The 20653-nt window shown below is 41.5% G+C and overlaps 1 protein-coding gene across 1 annotated transcript in view; it reads right to left on the bottom strand.

Moving 5' to 3' along the window:
- The window catches only part of CACNB2 (calcium voltage-gated channel auxiliary subunit beta 2), a 250913-nt gene extending 230525 nt beyond the window's left edge, over window positions 1–20388 (bottom strand). The window contains 2 exon segments of the mRNA XM_029953130.1: window positions 19758–19817; window positions 19819–20388. Of these exon segments, the coding sequence (XP_029808990.1) occupies window positions 19758–19817; window positions 19819–19887 (129 nt within the window). The 5' untranslated portion in view covers window positions 19888–20388.
- Between the last annotated feature and the right edge of the window lie 265 nt (window positions 20389–20653).

Here is a 20653-nt window from a genome sequence, read left to right as displayed (position 1 = left end):
ACGCTGTTTTCTGGCTCTTGATACTGAACATGGGGAGAGGACAGGGGAGAGGGAGCTGAGGGCGGTCATGGTGGCAGGGGGTGGGGGGGGTGCTATCTGAACTTCTTCCAAAAAGAACAGAACCATTTGTTTTTACCAGTTCTGGGACAGCTTTCAAAAACGTAGCCAAAGCCATTCCGATTTCATTAATTTGGCCAACCAGCTAAATTAAAACGTCCTTGATAAGGATAGATGTGGTGAGGATTCATGAGGTCCGCAAGTATCCTCAATTTTAACCCAAACTTATGAGAGATTAAAAAACAAACAGCTATTTTCAGGGGGTGATTAATCCAAAATATGTTACAAAATGCCAAATGACTATCTTTGCCTATCTTAGCCATTTTTTTCCAGCTCTACCTATTTTAGGGCAAATAAAATTTTGGTCTCAATAAATGTTTTATGAATAAAAATAGGAAAAATAAGAATCCCCATATTTATGTTTCATTTTCTTTTCCTTCTCTCAACAGCACCCATCACTGAAATTCCTAATCTTATGTTACCTCATCAGGACAATATCAGAGATTGTGGTCTTCCCGAGTCTCCACACTGGAGTCCAGCTGCCTTAGCTTCAAGAGCCTTCCTTGCATGTCCCCACTCACACCCACATAGATTTATGATCATGACATGGCAGCTTCTTATTTCTTCCCGCATCAAATCTCAACAGGAACCCTGCACCTCTGTGGATGTAATTCCTAGAAAGTCCGTGTATGATGAGGCTTAAATGTAAGCTGTGTCGTCATAGTAATAGTAGCAGTAGTCATTTCCTTCTAATTCGATATATGGGTACACAAATCTTCATATGTTAGCGAGAAAAGATCCATCTGTGAATAGCATGGAAGCTCCTCACTTAAATCCAGCATCTGAGCTGAAACTTACAGGCAAATACCCACATTATCTTATAACTGGTTACAGGACACTGGTTCCCAGACCAGTTCCCAAGGATGATCTAAATTGAGGATTAACAGTCTGAGAATTCAAAAGCAGGACATTGTTTTAAAAATGAAGAAGACATTTTATTCTAGGCATATACGATAAGTTTCTGGAGGAAGGAGACGCTTTGATTCATTTTTATGTCTCTTAAGAATAACAGAGAGTAAACCTAACCAAGGATGTAAAAGACCTATATGATGAAAACTATAGAAAACTTATGAAAGAGATTGAAGAAGACACGAAGAAATGGAAAAACATTCCCTCTTCATGGATCGAAAGAATAAACATTGTGAAAATGTCATTATTACCCAAAGCAATCTACACATTCAATGTAATCCCCATCAAAATTGCACCAGCGTTCTTCTCAAAGCTAGAACAAACTATCCTCAAATTCATATGGAACCACAAAAGACCCCGAATAGCCAAAGTAATATTGAAGAAGAAAACCAAAACGGGAGGCATCACAACCTCTACTGTCATCATCAAGACAGTATGGTATTGGCACAAAAACAGACACATAGACCAATGGAATAGAATAGAGAACCCAGAACCGGGCCCAAACATGTACGGCCAATTAATTTTTGACAAAGCCAGAAAGAGTATGCGATGGAAAAAAGACAGCCTCTTTAGCAGGTGGTGCTGGGAGAACTGGACAGCAATATTCAGAAGAATGAAACTAGACCACTTTCTTACACCATACACAAACATAAACTCAAAATGGCTGAAGGACCTGAATGTGAGACAATAAACTATTAAAAAAAAAAAAAGAATAACAGAGTATCAGGACGCCTGGCTGGCTCAGCCGGTTAAGCGTCCAACTTTGGCTCAGGTCATGATCTCGCAGTTCATGAGTTCAAGCCCCACATCGGGCTCTGTGCTGAGCGCTCAGAGCCTAGAGCCTGCTTCAGATTCTGTGTCTCCCTCTCTCTCTGCCCCTCCCCTGCTCACACCTTGCCTCTCTCTCTAAAATAAACAAACATTAAAAAAATTTTTTAAAGATTAATAGAATATCTAAAATGTGCCAGGCACTAAATATATATTGAATACATAAACTTAAATGTGGTTAAGGTAAAAATTATAAATGTTTGACTTTACAGTGCATGAGAAATCATGTTTTATCATTCTTGTTTTATGAACCTCTGCAGATATATTTAATCTCTACTCTATACTGACTTCTCACGTATATCATTTAAGCTTAGGCTAACATCAGGCATTCATTCACTCTGGTCTCCTCAGGTGATCATGGTTTTTCCTTGTTTTATTGGAGTTTGGACCACTTGGTTCTAACTAACAGAGGTCACTAAAGTTCCCACAAGTGTCAGGGCCTTGTCTAAAGGATACACATTTGCAGGACCTCAGAAAAACTGAACAGTCAGACTTCAGAAAGGTTGGAAACCATTTAATTTAATTTAATTAATTTATAAATTTTTCCTTAATATTTATTTTTGAGAGAGAAAGACATAGCGTGAGCAGGGGAGGGACAGAAAGAGAGGAGACAGAATCAGAAGCAGGCTCCAGACTCTGAGCTGTCAGCCCGGAGCCCGATGCAGGGTTCGAACTCCTGAACCACGAGATCATGACGTGAGCTGAAGTCAGTTGCTTAAACGACTGAGCTGCCCAGGAACCCCAGGCCAGCAGTCTTCACTCCTTTGTCCTGCCATTTACACAGCCTCCTCCCCTGAGTACTGTTTTCATAGGTCATGCTTCCCGAAAGTTCTATTTTCTGTACCCTGAGCCACTTGGATGATTCTCTCCTTTTCTGATGTATATACTCTTTACCACCTAGCTTCTGCTTCCTCTCCTAATTTTACTCAAAATTTGGGCTTGCTGTGACCCCCGGCTCCCCATGATGATTCTACCTCTCATCCATTACAACTGCTCAGCTCGGGGTGCTGAAGCTAAGTGATTCTGTGATTCCCTCGTTCACATTCCTGGGTCAAAGTGCTTACCCTAATCGAACATCTTTTGGCTGCCTGGGGGCTGTGGAACAGGACAGTCTCTACGGAGACTCATACGTACTGCCTTTTGTTAGTAGCGATGCGGTTGGCCAATTTCACATGATAAGGACATGATTGGCATTTCTAATAAGGTTAGCATAATTATTCACTTCTTTACAGTATTACTTATATCAATTTCACTCTTTGTTTCTGAGTTTATTATGAAATGGAGATCACTGCTTTGTGGCCCCAACTTTGCAACATTTGGTATCTTTTATATTACATGAGGCTGCAAACAATGCATGGCACACTGGTGTTCTGGGTTGATTGATCAGTTATTATTTAAAGTTCCTATACAACATATTTTAATACTTCAACTCATTGAAACTTATGACACAATGGCAGAGAATGAAGAACTGTTGAATCACAAGTTCCTTATTTAATCTAAACAAAGTTTCAGCATTCTGGTTGCAATTAAGTCACATAGTTTGAAACCAGAGAAGTAGGCTCACATTACTCATAAAAACTGACAGTGAAGATTTACTCTGAAATTTAAAATCTTGAGCTCAGTTAGACTACATGGTAATTTAGAAGCCATTGGTAAAAACCAGTTCTTGTGCCGTGTGCACTTTACAAAAAGCAGAGCCACTATTTAAAATACATTTTCTTTTTAAAAAAATTTTTTTAAATGTTTTGTTTTAATTTATTTTTGAGAGACAGAGAGAGCGCGAGGAGGGGAGGGTCAGAGAGAGAGGGAGATACAGAATCTGAAGCAGGCTACAGGCTCTGAGCTGTCAGCACAGAACCCAACGCAGGGCTCGAATCCACAAACGTGAGATCATGACCTGAGCCGAAGCCGGACGCTCAACTGACTGAGCCACCCAGGCGCCCCTAAAATACATTTTCAAAACCGCTCTTGCGTGGGAGAATAGGAATAACCTTTATTTTCTTCATGTACCGATTCATTTAAAATGAGAGTAATTCTCTGTGTGTACCCTTCCATCAGATCCTAGAAGCCAATTTTCAAAAATACTTACGTCTGCAGTCTCTTGCATCTATTTCCTTATTAGAAGGCTACCCTATGCCCCTTAGGAAGAAGTACTAACCTTAACAGGATAATGTTGGGGAAATGAATTCTGAGAGGTAGTCCTCAGCTAGGGGTAGCTATGACATCAATAATGATATCAGTACTCATATCAGACCCACTGGACCTGGAGGTCTAGCAGTTAACTGTAGCCTGAAATTAAATCACAGACGAAACTGTCAAACTCCAGGTGACTGCCATTTGCTCCAAGGAGTAATGGAGCAGAGTTGTCGGAGAGAAATCCGCATTGCCTTAACACCTTTAAAAAAAAAATGCCATAAAGAAGTGCATTTCTCATCAAGGGTTTTAAAAGGTAAACACGGACATCCAATCAACTTAGAAAAAAAAATCGGATTGTCACCTCGTTTTTCAGGGAGCTGTAGGGTGAAAAGAACCCCATCAGTGTCTTTCAAGAATGTTCTTTAATCTGACTGTACTGTCAATCAGAGATCAAAAGTCAAGTTCAATGAGAGAAGCAGTGCAATAAGGAATCATAGAAGGGAAAAATGAAAAATCAGAAAAGTACTTTCTAGCAGTGAGGGCGTTTGCTTTTAAAGAACAGATTCATTTCAATATTTAACTGCTCTTTGGTCTATAGAAATCAGAGTTCTATTATTTAAACAGTAATGAGTGCACTGTAATTATGGTTCAGAAATGAAAATCTATGACATCCGTTGCTTCAAGAGGGATTTGAGCAAGGGTTCTTAAAAAGAATACATTAATTTTTTAAAAAATATTTTTCTTTATTTTTGATAGAGAGCAAATGCATGTGGGCAAGTGGGGAAGAGGCAGAGAGAGAGGGAGACACAGAATCTGAAGCAGGCTCCAGGCTCTTAGCTTTCAGCACAGAGCCCGACGCGGGGCTCAAACCCATGAACCATGAGATCATGACCTGAGTTGAAGTCGGTCACTTAACCGACTGAGCCACCCAGGTGCCCCAAGAATACATTTCTAAAACAATAAGAATTTAAATAAAGTAGAGATCTGTACTGTATTTTAAAAAATACTCATACTTCTCTATTATTATGATTCTTTTTAAAATTTATTTATTTTTGAGAGAGAGAGACACAGAGCGTGTGTGCACAAGTTGGGGAGGAGCAGAGAGAGAGAAGGAGATAGAGAATCTGAAGCAGGCTCCAGGCTCTGAGCTGTCAGCACAGAGCACAGCATGGGGCTCAAACCCATGAACTGTGAGATCATAACCTTAGCCAAAGTGAGACGCCCAACCGACTGAACCACAGGCGCCCACAGATTTCACTTTTAAAATGTTTGAGGTACTGAAGGAAGAGGAGACAGGACAGGCAGAAGCTCTGGCACCTCCTGCCTCCCAATATGACAAAAATGAACCGGCCAACCTTGCTGAGACCCTGAAGTACAAGATTCCAAGTTCAAGGCTCTGTCTGTATCGCCACCTTATTCAAATCTGAAAGGCGGACATTCAGGAGTTGGTTCAGGAAACTTCTTACATGTAGTTAAATCCATTTTAAAGGCATTTTCAGTACTTGTTCGGGGAAAACAATGGTGAGGAGCTGATATTTTGAAACAACTTTGTAAAATTTCTTATCCCTTTCTACTTCAGGTTCCTCCTTTCTGTTCTCTACTTTCCTGGAACTGAAGTTTAGTTCATTAAAATCAGGAGACAAGTCAATTTATTTCAGCTCAATTAACCTTGCTAGAAGGAAAGCAACCAACAGATTTTGCCATTGTGGCCTGTCTCATAGCATATCACACATAGGATATCCTGTTTCTTTCTGATTTAACAGAGGTTAGTTAAGACACCCAAGGGGTAGAACTTTCTAGAAATATGAAATCCACATTATATCATTCATGCTAGACATTTATCAGAACTGTGTCAGCTCAGACCCATGGTTCCCAGAAGGTCAGTGCTGCTGAAGGAGAAATAACGGTATGAGTCAGATCTAGCAACAAAAGTTGTATCTTGTGAGGTGTCAAAGAATATATAGTATTTTATTTTAGCTCTTTTATTGATCGACTCTTCACACTGTTCCTTAGCTGATTCTGTAAACTTCAGTTATCGTTCAATATTGTAATTCAACAGGCAGCCAATAGTTATGTAATATCTGAATAAAATGTGCTTGGTCATTAGTTACTTAAAGCAACTTAAATATTAAGTCTTTACTCTCGATGGGTTTTTGTTTTTGTTTCTGGTTTTGTTTTGTTTTTTTCTTTACCAGGCCCTGATTTGACTGGAAAGGCAATTCTGTATTTTTCCCACAGTCTCCATGTTCCATAATCCCCATTTACGTAATCAAGGAGCATCAGCTCAGCCAAGCTTAAAGATATAAATGCTCATTTCCTAAGCTTTAACCATGAGAGAGCCTGGTTCATTTAAAAATTCCTGTCTATGTGTTCCACGTCTATGCAAGGATCACCTGTGGTTTCCGATGCCCGGGATCTAGTTCCTTTTCCTCCTACCTGCCTTCCTTTCCTTCTTTCCTTCCTTCTTTCCTTCCTTCCTTCCTTCCTTCCTTCCTTCCTTCCTTCCTTCCTTCCTTCCTTTTCTTCCTTCCTTCTTTTATTTTGTTTTTTCTTTCTTTCTTTTTTTCTTTCTTTTGTTCTTTCCTTTCTTTCTCTTTCTTTCCTTCTGTCTTTCTTTCCTCTTCCCTTCTTTCCTTCTTTCTTTCTTTTTTCCCTAGACACAATGCTTGCTTTCTCCTTTGAGAAATTCTTCTCCTCCATTTTCAGTCAAGTAGTCCCAGCCCCTCTCCTGGCCTGGAAAGACCAAGCTGGGCCACTCAGATCCTCTCTCTGAGGAATTTGAACCTTGAGTAACTCGACACAAGTTGACTTGAGGTGAGCCGACTCACCTTAGAGGTAGGGCACTGAGGAACGTAGCCACAAGTCCTGACACCCAGGTCCTCTATGTTCCCAAAACCTTGACGCTCACTTTCAAATTTCCTTTGATTCTCTGAGATCTCCTCAAGCAAAAGGGTGCATGAAAAATTACACTGAGAGGTTATTAAAAACTAAATGATTGAGATCCATCCCTGAGATGCAGATTCTATGGGTCTGGGATCATTCATAGGGATGTGCATTTAAAAAATTTTTTTTAGCATTTATTCATTTTGGAGAGACAGAGAGAGATGGAACATGAATGGAGAGGGACAGAAAGAGATGGAGACACAGAATATGAAGCAGGTTCTAGGCTCTGAGCTGTCAGCACAGAGCCTGACATGGAGCTCGAACTCATGAATCACAAGATCATGACCTGAGCCGAAGTCAGACGCTTAACCCACTGAGCCACCCAGGCGCCCTGGGGTGTGCACTGTTTTGACAAACACTCCTAAAAATTCTCATGCTAGTGCCCCAAAGAATACATTGAGAAACACCACTATTAACCAATGAATTCTATGTTTTAAATTAATTTAAATTAAATTTAGTGTTTTAAATTAGAAAGAGGGCATTTTTTAAAAAAGTTTTTATTTATTTACTCTGAGAGAAAGATAGAGAAAGAGCAGGGGAGGGGTAGCAGAGGATCCAAAGCAGGCTCTGTGCTGACAGCAGAAGCCTGATGTGGGGCTTGAACTCATAAACCCACAAACTGTGAAATCATGATCTGAGCCAAAGTCAGACGCTTAACTGACTGAGCCACCCAGGTGCCCCAGAAAGAGGTGATTTTCTATTGTTTACCACCAAATGACCTTATGTTATCCACTCTTTATAAAGCATTGCAAAGTCATGATTAATAAAGAGCTATGTACCTTGGGGAGAAAGAACAGAGATTTTTAGATCTTTCAAGTGTATTTTTTTACCCACCCCTGCCCTTCCCCTCCACTCTATTCTGCTCCTTTCAACTAGAATACCCGGAAATTATGAAGTCCGTTTCTTTCTGATGTGAAGGCATCCTAGCAATCTGTGCAGAAAAAAGGTTGCAATCCATCCCTTTTGAGTAAGTATCACTTAGTTTCCTGTAATCCGCCCCCCCCCCCCCCGCAAAGAGCAACCTGAATTTGCCAGGAATCAAATGACCTGAGAGAAGTCAATGACTCATGGGGGGAGGGGGGGAAGCTTCACTGACCCCCTGATACCAATGACCCTCCCCCCTGACCCTCCGAATGGTGAGAGACACAAGTGCAGAGACTCTAACATGCCCAGCACCTCAGTCACAGTCCCAAGAGAAGCCACTTTGCCCCTTCCCCCTCTGTTCTGTGCTGCTGTTTGGAGATCAGAGTGGGTTATATAAATTATGTATTCCTTCAGTGATGGGGAGGCCAGCGGTAATATGCTCATCACAATAGGGCCGGGCGAGGGGTGGGGCTACGAGGGGAAGAACCCCTGTTAGCAATAAATGAAGCTACTTTGGACGATTCAAACATTAGAGAATTGACTGTTATCTCAATGTAATACCAACAAACAGAGTCTGGCTCAATGGGAAGCAGAACTATTCAGCAGAAAGGTCAACGGGCATAGAAGGCCTGGAAGCCAACAGCACAAAAGGCGGGTCAGAGCCTTGCTACCTGTCCGAGCTGGTGGGGTGGGGGGAGGGGGATGTCACATCTAAAATAGGAGCCGCAACTTTAATATGGCAAAGATAGGGCAGCTTTGAATACATATGGCTGTTAAAGCCTTTAATTCAAGGCTTCAAGAAAAAATAATCCAGCGATGTTTTTATTTTCAAATGGCCGTGCTTAAAATACTTGAACATATGTGTTTTAAAAACAAACAAAGAAATCACATTTACCTATTTTGTAGCCACTATTTTTAGCTAATGGTTTGGGTTAATTTCATCACTTAAATCAAGTTAAGATCTCTTTTGCATTTAGAGCAGGTCATTGAATGAACAGAATATAAATAATCTAAGGAGCCACAAGAGGCCTAAAGAGTAAAAGAGTTTCAAAGTCTAGGAACAAATTTTCTTTTCTACTTTGTAAATACAGAAAAGACCAAGGAATTTAACTCTGTATCATCACAAAGCTCTGTGTGTGTGTGTGTGTGTGTGCACACACGCGCACACATACACACACACACATATGTTGTATATTATAATGACTGATAGGAACAAAATATGACTATTTAATCATATTTGTCCAGCACTATTTATTTATTCATTCAACAAATATGTCTTCACCAGACATTCTTGCTGGACAATCGGCATACAACTATGAAAAGGGAATTCAAAGAGGCACATTTATAGGAGTAATTATGATAAGGTAGAGCTAGTGCTATGAAGGAAAAGAGCGAGGACCCCCCACCTGAGACTCTATGAGGAGCAGAGGCAACAGAGAGCACTGGGCATTGGGGGAAATGAATGACATTCAGTCCCTAAGTGGGAAGGTGCTAAGGGTGAAGGCCCAGGAGGCAAACAGGGCTTGATCATGAAAGTAGCATGTCGATCAGACTACACTTATATTCTTAGAGAACGGGAGTCCGTCCACTGGGGGTTCTAAGCAAGGAAATAACATGATTGCATTTGACAGTAATCACAGTGGCCAGGGCCATGTGCTGAAAAGACTGTTCTAGAATGACAACTATGACAGGAAGACCAGTCAAAGGGGTTTGTGCAGTAATTTCGGGAAGGACAGAACTGGGGTCTGCACCAGGGTGGAGAGAGGTGGGATGAAGAAGAGAAGATTCTGGAGTTTCTGAGGTAGAAGTGACTGATTTTGGTGACTGTTCAGAGAGAGAAGGGAAAGGAAAATGACTCACACCTGGCATGGACAGTGGGGAGGACACCAGTGCCTTCCAACCGGCCTGGCGAGGTAGGAGTAAATGAAGGCATTGGTAGGAGAGGGGAAGGAGGGGCAGAGATGGGGAGGAGCAGGATGGAGAAGACGGGGTCAGCTAACACAGGCTGTGTCTGCAGAGCCGGACTTCCCAAATGCAGATGGCTGGACTTTGTTTACACTGTGCAAAACTTGCTAGAAGGATCTGAGCTGGGCATATAGAGTCAGTAGCCATCAGCATATACATAGAATAGTTTTCCTTTTGGGACACCTGGGTGGCTCAGCTGATTAAGCATCCGACTCTTGATTTGGGCTCAGGTCATGATCTCACAGTTTATGGGATCAAGCCCCAAATTGGGCCCTGGGCTGACAGTGTAGAACCCACTTAAGATTCCCTCTTTGTCTCTCTGTCTGTCTGTCCCGTCTGCCCTCTCTCTCTCTCTCTCAAAATAAATAAATAAACATTAAATATAAGAATATAAGAAAAACTTCCATTATTTCAGCCATTTCTTCTCTGATCTATTTTTTTTAGGTTTTCCTTCTTTTAAGCCTTTTTCAAATGTATATTGGTATTCATCAGCTTCTCTTAAGAATTGAATACAGATGTCTGACTGCCCAAAGGAACACCACTATAAATAAGAAAACAAAGTCATAACATGCATACGAGAAGGAAGAGGAAGAGAAATATGGAAACAGGTGTGCAAGGTATCAGAGAAGTCAAGGGTAAGCTGTTTCAGGACAATGGGATGGGACCATGGCTAATGCGTCTGAGGATCGGACCATTCTGACTGGTGTGTATCCTCAGGGAGCAAGACCCACGATGCAAGTATAAACTCACGGAAATATTTCTTAAGATGATCTACACTGCTCTGCTAAGGTCTCATACATTCCTTCCTTCTGATCTTCAGTTGCTTAGGAAATGTGCTAACAATAAAGACATGCAGAGTGCAAATAAATTTAATAAGCGTTGATCACCCTGCATGAGCTAGATTCTTAGCATGCAACGTGAAGGACTCGACCTTGGCCCACACAGCGGAGCACACCCTCCCCAGGAAGGACAGGCCTAAAAAACCAGCCCTTCTTATTTTACAATAGTTCTGTGAACACATAGGACAATTTCTCAATTAACAGATTCTTCCATTTCTGGGTTGTTTTCACTCAGTGCATTTCAAGTGAAGTGTTTTCTACCAAGCTGAACTGTGTATTATATGTATTTATTTATATTATATAAGCCTTTCTAGAAAAAGGTGAGGGACAGAGTAATTTAAAGGTATTTGTCTTCTTAAATATTTATCACAAAAATTAAGCATGCTCATTGTAAAATGTCAAATGATATAAAATGTAAAACTCCCACGTCCCTCTATAATCCCACTTTTGTGCGCTCAGCACATACTAGGATGGCCTTCTAGACCGCATTCTTACGTGGCTGCTAATATAGATATGAACACATGCAGAGCAAATGTGATCATTCCCTATACATCACTCTGCAACTCAATCTTTGGGTAACATAGTTTCAGAACAGAGACCTCTTCCATGTCACTCTGTTTTTCCTTTAATGCCTGTGTGGTATTCTTTTGGGGCGGTATACCATTTGCTGTCTCCTGTTGCTAACTCAACATTTTAATGTTCCATAAACTCAGGTGTCTCCACCAGCAGGCCAGGCCTTCCAGAAGGTGGGGATTAGGGCTTTAGTTCCTCTCTGTACTTTGGACTTTCTGGCTGGCTATGGGCAAAGAGCAGGTGCTGAGTAAGAGAGCTGCAGCTCTCCAGACTGGATAAATTTTACAAAAGCTTCCCTCAAACAGTGACTTCATCCTTCTGAAGGTGACGGCTCTTTTTCAGCAACCTTCTTACCACAGGAGAGGTGCTCAGAGCAGAGGGAGGCGGGAATTACCATCATTAAAACAGTTCACACTTCATGGGGTCCTTACTATGTGCCAAGGATTTTCATAGGTTAACACATGCAACATTCACAGCAAACTTATGGGTAAGATTGTCTTGTTATTCCTCATTTAACAGAAAGGGAAGTTGAGGCACAGAGTGATGGACCCTTGCCCAAGGGTCTACAAGGCACGGCTTTTAGGACTCTGCTCCAGAGTCTGTCATTCCCATATTAAATTGCATCTCCACACTGCCAAGTTCATTGTGGCATTATTTACAGTAGTCAGGATATAGAAACAATGTAAGTGTCTATCATGAGAGGGCTGGATGAAGAAGATATGATATATATGTATATAGATGTATAGACATATATAAATTGAGGTATATACATGAATGCACACACACACACACACACACACACAATGGAATATCATTCATCCACGAAAAAGGAAGTCCTACTATTTGTGACAACACAGATGGGACTTTAAAGCATTATGCTAAGTGATATAAGCTGGACAGAGAAAGACAGATATTACGTGGTATCACTTATATGCAGAAATTTAAAAAAATCAAAGTGATAGAAAGTAGAAAAGTGGTTGGCAGGAGCTGGGGAGGCAGGAAAATAGACAGAAGGTAGGAATAGGATACAAAGTTTCAGTAATAAGAAGCAGGGGCTGAGGATCTAACATGTAATATGGTGAGGACAGATGAAAACACTGGATTGTATGTTTGAAATCTGCTAAGACGGTGAAACTTACATGTTCTCCCTCCCTCCCTCATTCTCTCTCTCACTCTCTCGCTCTCTCTCTCTCTCTCTCTCTCTCTCTCTCACACACACACACACACACACACACACACACACACGTGTGTGTGTGTGTGTGTGAGGTGATGGACATGTTAACTAAATGGAAGGAGTCTCTGCACAACGTATATCAAATCATCCTGGTGTACACTTTAAATATCTTACCATTTTGTCAATTATACCTCCATTAAGCTGAAACAATGTGATCTTCCTAAAAATAAACAGAAACAAACCGCCTTTCCAACGGGAAGGGAAAGCAATGAGACACAACCAGGAATGTGCTAAGAAGGCTTTAAAGCAACCGGATGCTCTCGTACCTCTGACAATTCATCAACAAGCTCAATGTCGACACACACCCGGAGGATGCAAAGTGCTAACTGAATTTCATCCCCCCCGGCTGTGCTCCTTAATGTTTATAGGTGTGTTCATCCATCTCATTTTGTATTAATAAGATGCCCTCATGCACTGAAGCTTATAATTAAAGCAAAACTTAAAGCTCAATAAAAAGTAAACGATCAAGTAGTATTTTTACTATGAAATATTTTAAACACGTGCGGCTGTCATTTCTGAAGCTGACGTCCACTGCTCTGATGGAAATATGTCTTCCGAAGGATTCTTTCACATCCTACAGAGATGAGTATTAGTTCAAAAATATGTTTTTGGATCAATGGCATCTTAAAAATTTGAAGGGTCAAATTTAAGATTTTAATATGGCCAAAATTAAGTCCCATTAAAAACACACAGTCCCAAACCTGAAAAGTTGGCAATCTCTAGAGAAAATACCTTTAACTAGGCAAAATATATATAAATTTGACTTTAAAAGATGCAGGTTTAAAACACCAAATATCACTCTTCAAGAACATCTGAAGTCATAGCTGGAAAAGCTACAAGTGATTTAAAGTATGTGTGTAAACATGCACACACACATGTCCATCCATCCATCCATGCATCCATCCACATATATATTTCCATGTATGTATTACTATGTATATGAATCTGACTCCTTTATCTCCAAAGGAACAGGATAGATGGCAGCATACCTCTTTAAAAAGTCATTTTCTGGGGCGCCCGGGTGGCTCAGTCGGTTGAGCATCCGACTTCAGCTCAGGTCATGATCTCACAGTTCACGGGTTCGAGCCCCAGGTTGGGCTCTGTGCTGACAGCTCAGAGCCTGGAGCCTGCTTCAGATTCTGTGTCTCCCTCTCTCTCGGATCCTCCCCTGCTCAAGATCTGTCTCTCTCTGTCTCTCAAAAATAAATAAATGTTAAAAAATGTTTTTAAAGTCATCTTCCATGAAAAACCCATTTTCCAATGCAAAAATAATAAATGTGTAGCTTCACCTAACTAGTTAAGACAATTCTGAGAATTGGATAAAGTATAAATATGGAGAGAAAACTCTAAGTCAAATAGGCACATTACCTACAATGCTACAACAAGAAATCTCTTCAATGAGCACTTCGGCATTTCTCAAGTTTGAGGATAACTGATTTTTATACACAGAAGCACTACAAAGTTCTCTTGTTAATTTAAAAAAATTTTTTCTTCTAATGCCTTATTTATTTTTGAGAGAGAGAGAGAGAGTCTGAGCAGGAGAGAGTCAAAGAGAGAGGGAGACACAGAATCTGAAGCAGGCTCCAGGCTCTGAGCTGTCAGCACAGAGACCAAAGCGGGGCTCGAACCCACAAACTGCGAGATCATGACCTGAGCTGAAGCCGGATGCTCAACCGACTGAACCACCCAGGCATCCCTCTAGTGTTAATTAAACTGAATTTTAATCCCATTATTTAAACTTAGAAATACATCCCAAACAGGATGCACAGAACACTATATATGGATAAGAAAACACTGTACTTTAAATCTCAGGTTGGCCTCTGTTGGATTTACTTGAAGTTTCTTGATCTATAGAATAGGGATATCATCATTTGCCTTGCCTTAAAATGGTTGCTTTAACATCAGATGAAATAATGGGCATAAAACTATTTTGTACACTCTATGAAAGACTATACAATTGTGCATTAGGTAACTATAACAATCAGAATTTACCTAGAAGTTATATTATATTATATCATATCATATCATATCATATATTATCTCAGAAGTTATATTATACTTTTGACTCTTGAACATGCTTGGTTTTTTTTCACCGTAGTTGAAAATCCATGTATAACTTGTGATCCCCTCAAAACCTTAATTATTAATAGCCTTCTGTTGGCTGGAAGCCTTACTGATAACATAAACAGGTGGCTAACATACATATTGTACATTATATGGAATATATACTGCATACTTGCAATAAAGTAAGCTAGAGAGAAAAATGCTATTGAAAGGGTCCTAAGGAAAACATATTTAAGGCACTGTACTGTATTTACTGGGGGAAAAAATCTGTATTCATCAAAAGTGGATGCTCTCAGTTCAAACCTGTATTGTTCAAGGGTCAACCGTTTATACAAAAGTAACGTCATTGGGTGATTTCACTGCATGTACATGCTCTAGAAGTTCACAAGTGACCACACACCGAGGCAGAGTGCTCTTCTAGGAGACTGGTAATTCACTGTCATTCTTCTGCCATCGAACCCATTTGTCACAGCTTTTCAAGACTTGTAGTAACTGGCACAGGTGGTCGTCGGCCAGTTGAGGGCAGTCACCCACCACATCCTTCCTACCATTCCCTACTGCTCTCATATTTTGTCTCATGATCTCATTTCACAGAGCCTCCAGTATTGGAAAAACTGTGCATCAGGCAATGTACCAGGAGCTGACAAACATTATTTCATTTTAACTCTCAAAATAACCCTGCAGGCATTTCCTATTTTCTCCATTATATAGATTTCTCGGAAAAGTAGGAGTCAGGAAGGAAATAACCCGCCACTAACCCACAGTTAATAAGTAGAACATCAAGAATCACACCCAGGTTAGCCTGAGTCCAAGCTCCAATGATGTCTATTTATACTCCTTTGTCTCTCATTATTTTATTAATGTAATCACCAGTTGCTGTTTTTCTTCCTGGTTCTTTTTAAAAAATTTTTTTTCTTTTTTTAATGCTTATTTATTTTTGAGAGAGAGAGAGAGAGAGAGAGAGAGAGAGAGAGATCATGAACAGGGGAAGAGAAGAGAGGGAGAAAGACAAAGAATCCGAAGCAGGCTCCAGGCTCTGAGCTGTCAGCGCAGAGCCCGATGCAAAGCTCAAACTCACAAGCTGTGAGACCATGACCTGAGCTAAAGTCAGATGCTCAACCGACTGAGCCACCCAGGCATCCCTAAGATTTTTTAAAAGTAATTTCTGGGGCGCCTGGGTGGCTCAGTCAGTTAAGCCTCCGACTTCGGCTCAGGTCAGATCTCACGTTTGTGGGTTCGAGCCCCGCGTCAGGCTCTGTGCTGACAGCTAGCTCAGAGCCTGGAGCCTGCTTCTGGCTCTGTGTTTCCTTCTCACTCTCTGCCCCTCCCCCTCTCATGCTCTGTCTCTCTCTGTATCAAAAATAAAAAATAACATTAAAAAATTAAAAAAAAAAAGTAATTGCTACACCCAGCCTGGGGCTCGAACCCCTAACCCTGAGATCAAGAGTCACACTCTGCCAACTGAACCAGCCAGGTGCTCCACTGCGTATTCTTATCTGAACAAAAAAGCCTCAAATAACAAATAGCCTAATAGAAAAGGAGGGAAGGAAAAAAAAAAAAGAAAAGAAAAGGAGGGAAGGAATTGAGCAAATAGCTCATGAAAGAGAATATCCAAGTGGTCAATAGATATACGAGAAGGTGCTGGATTAGAGAAATGCCAAGTACAATCATAATGTAGTACGTGTACACATTCACCACGTGCGTTAAAATGTGAGAGGTAACAACACCAAGTTTTGGTGAGGCACTCCCGGCGGGAGCGTAAATTGACGGAACTACTTTGGGGATACTTTGTTTATCAGTAGCACACTAAGCTGAATATACATATATGTACCCCATGACGTGGCATGTGCATTTACGTATACAGAAGTACATATGCAAACATCCACAGAACGGCATGTTGGAAATGTTCACAGAGGCAGCGTTTATAGTGGCTCCAAACTAGAAATTACCCAAATGCCTATCGATAGTCAGCTGGATAATTACAATACGGTACAGCCACGTGATAGAATACCACACAGCCATGAGAATGAACCACATCAGCCACAACGGACAGCCACACGGAGTAATATGAGTATCGTGATGAATAACACAAGCTGAACCGAGGAGTATATACCGAATGAGCCCATTTGCATGAAATTCAGCAACAGGAATAACTAACCCAGACTGTTAGAAGCCAGATTAGTGGGTACCCGGGATGGGATGGGGGTGGGGGTGAGCAGTGCATGGAAGGTAGGATGAGGGTGCTGCTACTGCTCGGCTCCTTGGCTTGGTGTTGGTCACACAGGCGTGTTCACCCCGTAAACGCTCTTCAGGTTTGCCACCTAGGATTCTCGCACTTTTCTGTGGGGAGGCTGTACTTCAATAAAAAGTTTACCGGAAGAGTGAGCATCATCCCTGCGCCCTAGTGCACGCAAATGTCAGTATTTTAGACGTGTTTCACGGAGGTGCACACGGGGCTGACTATGCTTGTACAGCCTTTTAAGCTTAAGAGTATTTATTCAGCTGACAGGTTTCCATGTCATTCAATACAATAAAAATAGCAAGACAGTTCAGATAAAAATAGGAATTTCTTCTGACATATGAAGTGGGGTTCAAAAAGAATGATCATTAGGGGGAAAGCAAATAATGAAGACTAGATCTTGGAGTCAAAGAAGAATGCCAAAGAGAGAGGCTGATGGGCTGAGTCTCACAGCCGAGGAAAGGGGGCACAGCCCCTAGGGTGGGTGCAACTCACAGAATATTTTTGAACATGGAGTGGGGTTATGCAAATCTGGGGAGGGGCCCCAATAAAGGAGGCAGCTGTGGAAGATAAAAACCCAGAAATGAGGAACTGTGGCATATGTACATAACTTTATTCAAAACCCACATAACTTTCACATTCTTTCTGAGATAATGTTGGAGTAGGAGGAACCCTTAAGAAAGCTGTCATGCCAAAAAAAAAAAGATTATAAGAACTAGCAGAGGGTTCTCACACACACACACACACACACACACACACACACCCCAATTAATTTGTATGTTATAGCTAATATATATATTTTTAATTAGTACACACTTTAAATTCCCAATTTTCAGTTGGATTTCAGTACTGGCATGATGGTCTGAGCCACCATCCTCTGAAATGGACACTGGCTGGAGAAAGGACACCAGGACACAGTCCACATAATGGCCATTCAATGGCCAAGGCCCCAGTCACTAGGACTACACACAGGTCTGGACTGCCCTTTGTCCCCCCGGTCATTCCATGAGCATCTGCCAGACTCAATGTGCCATCTGAAGGCCTTACAGGCAAGTTAGAGATCTCAGACGCAGTTCTTTTCCTCTAAGGAAATGGAATACACTTCACATTTGACAGACCTCTAGCTTTGCGTTGGCTATCTCTAAGGAAAATTGCAATCTATACATTAAACTGACAAAGCAGCAGGACTAAAACAGCAGGTGGGTTACAGGTTAGAGTTCCCCAGAGATTAATGTTCTAAAATAAAGGAAAAGTCTTTTCTAGTGACCAAGCTATGAATTTCGTTTATCTTTTTAAAATATAGCGTTGCTATCCATTTTGTGATTCCTTAACCAAAACACAAGATAAAAAAAAAAAGTTTGAAACTGAGCAGAGGAGCCAAATCTTTTCAACTTTCCGTTGCCACTCCAAAAATTACAGATCATGCTGTCTCTTCTGTTTATTTACATGTTCAATGTCAGGAAAAGAACAACGATAAGTAGGGGGGAAATTATTACTTTTTTGAGGCCTTATTTCAGAATTCCTCTACCCAATGGGCCACGTAACCACAGATTTCTTCCAATTCATTATATAAGAGTAAACAGGAATACAGAAAGCTCTGAAGCTGTCAGCCTTCATTATTCTAGAAAAATATGGATTTTTAATGTCAAATTGCTTTTAATTTAACATTTTCTTTATGTGGATAATTTTAGACTTTAAAAACTTTTTAATGCATTTTCCCTCCCCTCCTCTTAAAGCAATTGATTTTTCTATTGGGGGTAAAAAAAAAAAACATCTATTTCTGCAGATGTCGCCTTTAAAAATCTTTGCTGCCTACCTCACGACTACATTTACTCCTTGCGTATCAACTGTTGCACTCAAAAGACAAACAGCCCTGAATACACAACAACTACAGAAACCTTTCAATCAAGGGGGCTTCTTACGCTTTCCCTTATTTAACAACATTGAATATTTTCTTTAGGATCCGATGGGAAAACGGTCATCCCTTCCCCTGCCTCCAGCTCCCCGTCCTCAACTTTATTACTGAGATCACACCAGATTTTGACCTTGTTTGTCCTGCCAGGGTCACACCTGATCTTTTCTAGTGGCCAATTTTCCAAGGTCACGGCTTTCTTTACATTATACCCTTAAGTACTGATTAGCTCCCTTTGTAGAATTTCCATGTGTTTTTGCAGCCACGGATCTCGGGCCAGCGTGAGGCGGTTCAGCACTGCAGTTTGGCTAGCCTGCGTAAACCTCTTGTCTTCTTTCACATCAGCCCCTGAAAATGAAGTAGCGGCATGCAAAAAAGAGCAGGGAGATAAAGTCGGAGCTGCCTCAGAGCCTGCGGGCTAGCGAGCGGCATAGCATCTTTCAATTAGCATCCAATCATTTTAGGTAGTGATACTTCACTGTTTGTAGAAGCCTGCCTGGTAGAATTTAATACTCAGACAGCCATTTTGCAAAACACAGCAGGTCCGTGAAATAAGGGCTATTTCAGTGAAACAGTCACAGGATGATAAAGCTGTGATAAATCCCAGCGTTCCGGCAATAGCTGTGTCATCCACCAAGTGATTACCATCTACGCGTTTTCTGGGGCTGTGCAAAATAGGATTTAACAGGAGCCTCTGTGGCTATCTTTAATTTCACAAACTCCACAGCATTCCTCTCTAAAAGAGATGTCTTTTTCTTCCATGCCATAATTCACCTATGAAAACAAGGACTCCTTTAGGGAAAAAGAGAATATCAACTGGTCTGAACTGCTACAGATCTCTGAGACAATGGACTTCCCAAACAATCCCCGGGCAAGTGATTTCCAATCTTATCAAAGTAACACGGCACCAGAGATCTTTAAAAAAAGAGAAAAAATCTCCGGAAAAAGAAAAAAAATCTCAGCATCTCCTATACCTCCGGTGCCTCGACAACTCGTAGCCCCGGTGATTGATTCTCTGGCTGATCCTCAGCACAGGCAGGGATTAAAAGCATCCGAAAGAGGCAACATGCACCAGACAGACACGGAATCGTATTTTCAGCCCCTAGCTGCAATTCTACAGCGAGAGAAACTTACATAGGACACCCGTACTCGCCGCCGATGCACCAGCCCACAGCACTGCATGAAGAGCGGCGCCGAACGCAGTCAGCGTGTGGCTTCCCCGAGCTGCACTGTGACGCTTCTGCTCATCGGAGCCACTGTCCATTTCTCCCCACCTTGCACTCCCAGGTAAGAGGCATGGGCAAATCAACACTGAGCTTCTGCCCTCCTAGGTAGTTTCTAAAAAACACCACGGGTCCTTGCAAGCATGCCAAAACTTTGTTTTCCCTGTTTCTCTTTCTTTCTTTCTTTCTTTCTTTCTTTTTTTTCCGGGTAATTTGAGATGCTCTTCAGGGACTTGTCTACTGATTGGAAAATCGACAGCAAGTATGATTTATTTTCCTGAAGGAACTATTACTAACACACAGTTATGACCGTCCGCATCAGGAGAGTTTCTTGGCAACATTTTTACGGTAGCCATTCTCCACTCGGGAGACTGTCAAACAGCAGAGAATCTTGCCTTTTCGGGAGCCTGCAGTATCCGGCTTTTTACAAGAGGAGGCCCTACTCCTGATGCTGTTTATGTTACTGCTTCTGGGCACACAGCTCCCCCCGCGGCTGCTCTGTCGTTACTCCCTCCCTCCCAATGCTCCAAGTGGCGGCAGCATCCTTGCCTCCCCGTTACCTCTGTAACACTTCGGGCATATCTGATCTGCGACTCCTCCCTCCTCCCGTTTCCCCTGAAAAATGACGGAGTCTAGACTTTCATTCACTCTGGATTCCTAGGACTACAGAACCACCCTCCAAATTGTCAGACGCTTTGTCTTGCAGTGGTACGTGTTTCCCACGAATTGTAGGGAAGATTGCTGGAGTGGCCTCAGGACCCGACTCAGTTGATCACTGCAGCTACCCAGGTGTGTGTGTGTGTGTGT

The sequence above is a fragment of the Suricata suricatta genome, chromosome 10, assembly GCF_006229205.1.
Source record: "Suricata suricatta isolate VVHF042 chromosome 10, meerkat_22Aug2017_6uvM2_HiC, whole genome shotgun sequence".
Taxonomy (NCBI): Eukaryota; Metazoa; Chordata; class Mammalia; order Carnivora; family Herpestidae; genus Suricata; species Suricata suricatta.
Note: the sequence above shows the minus strand (reverse complement) of the source record. Positions and strands in the feature narration are given on the sequence as shown.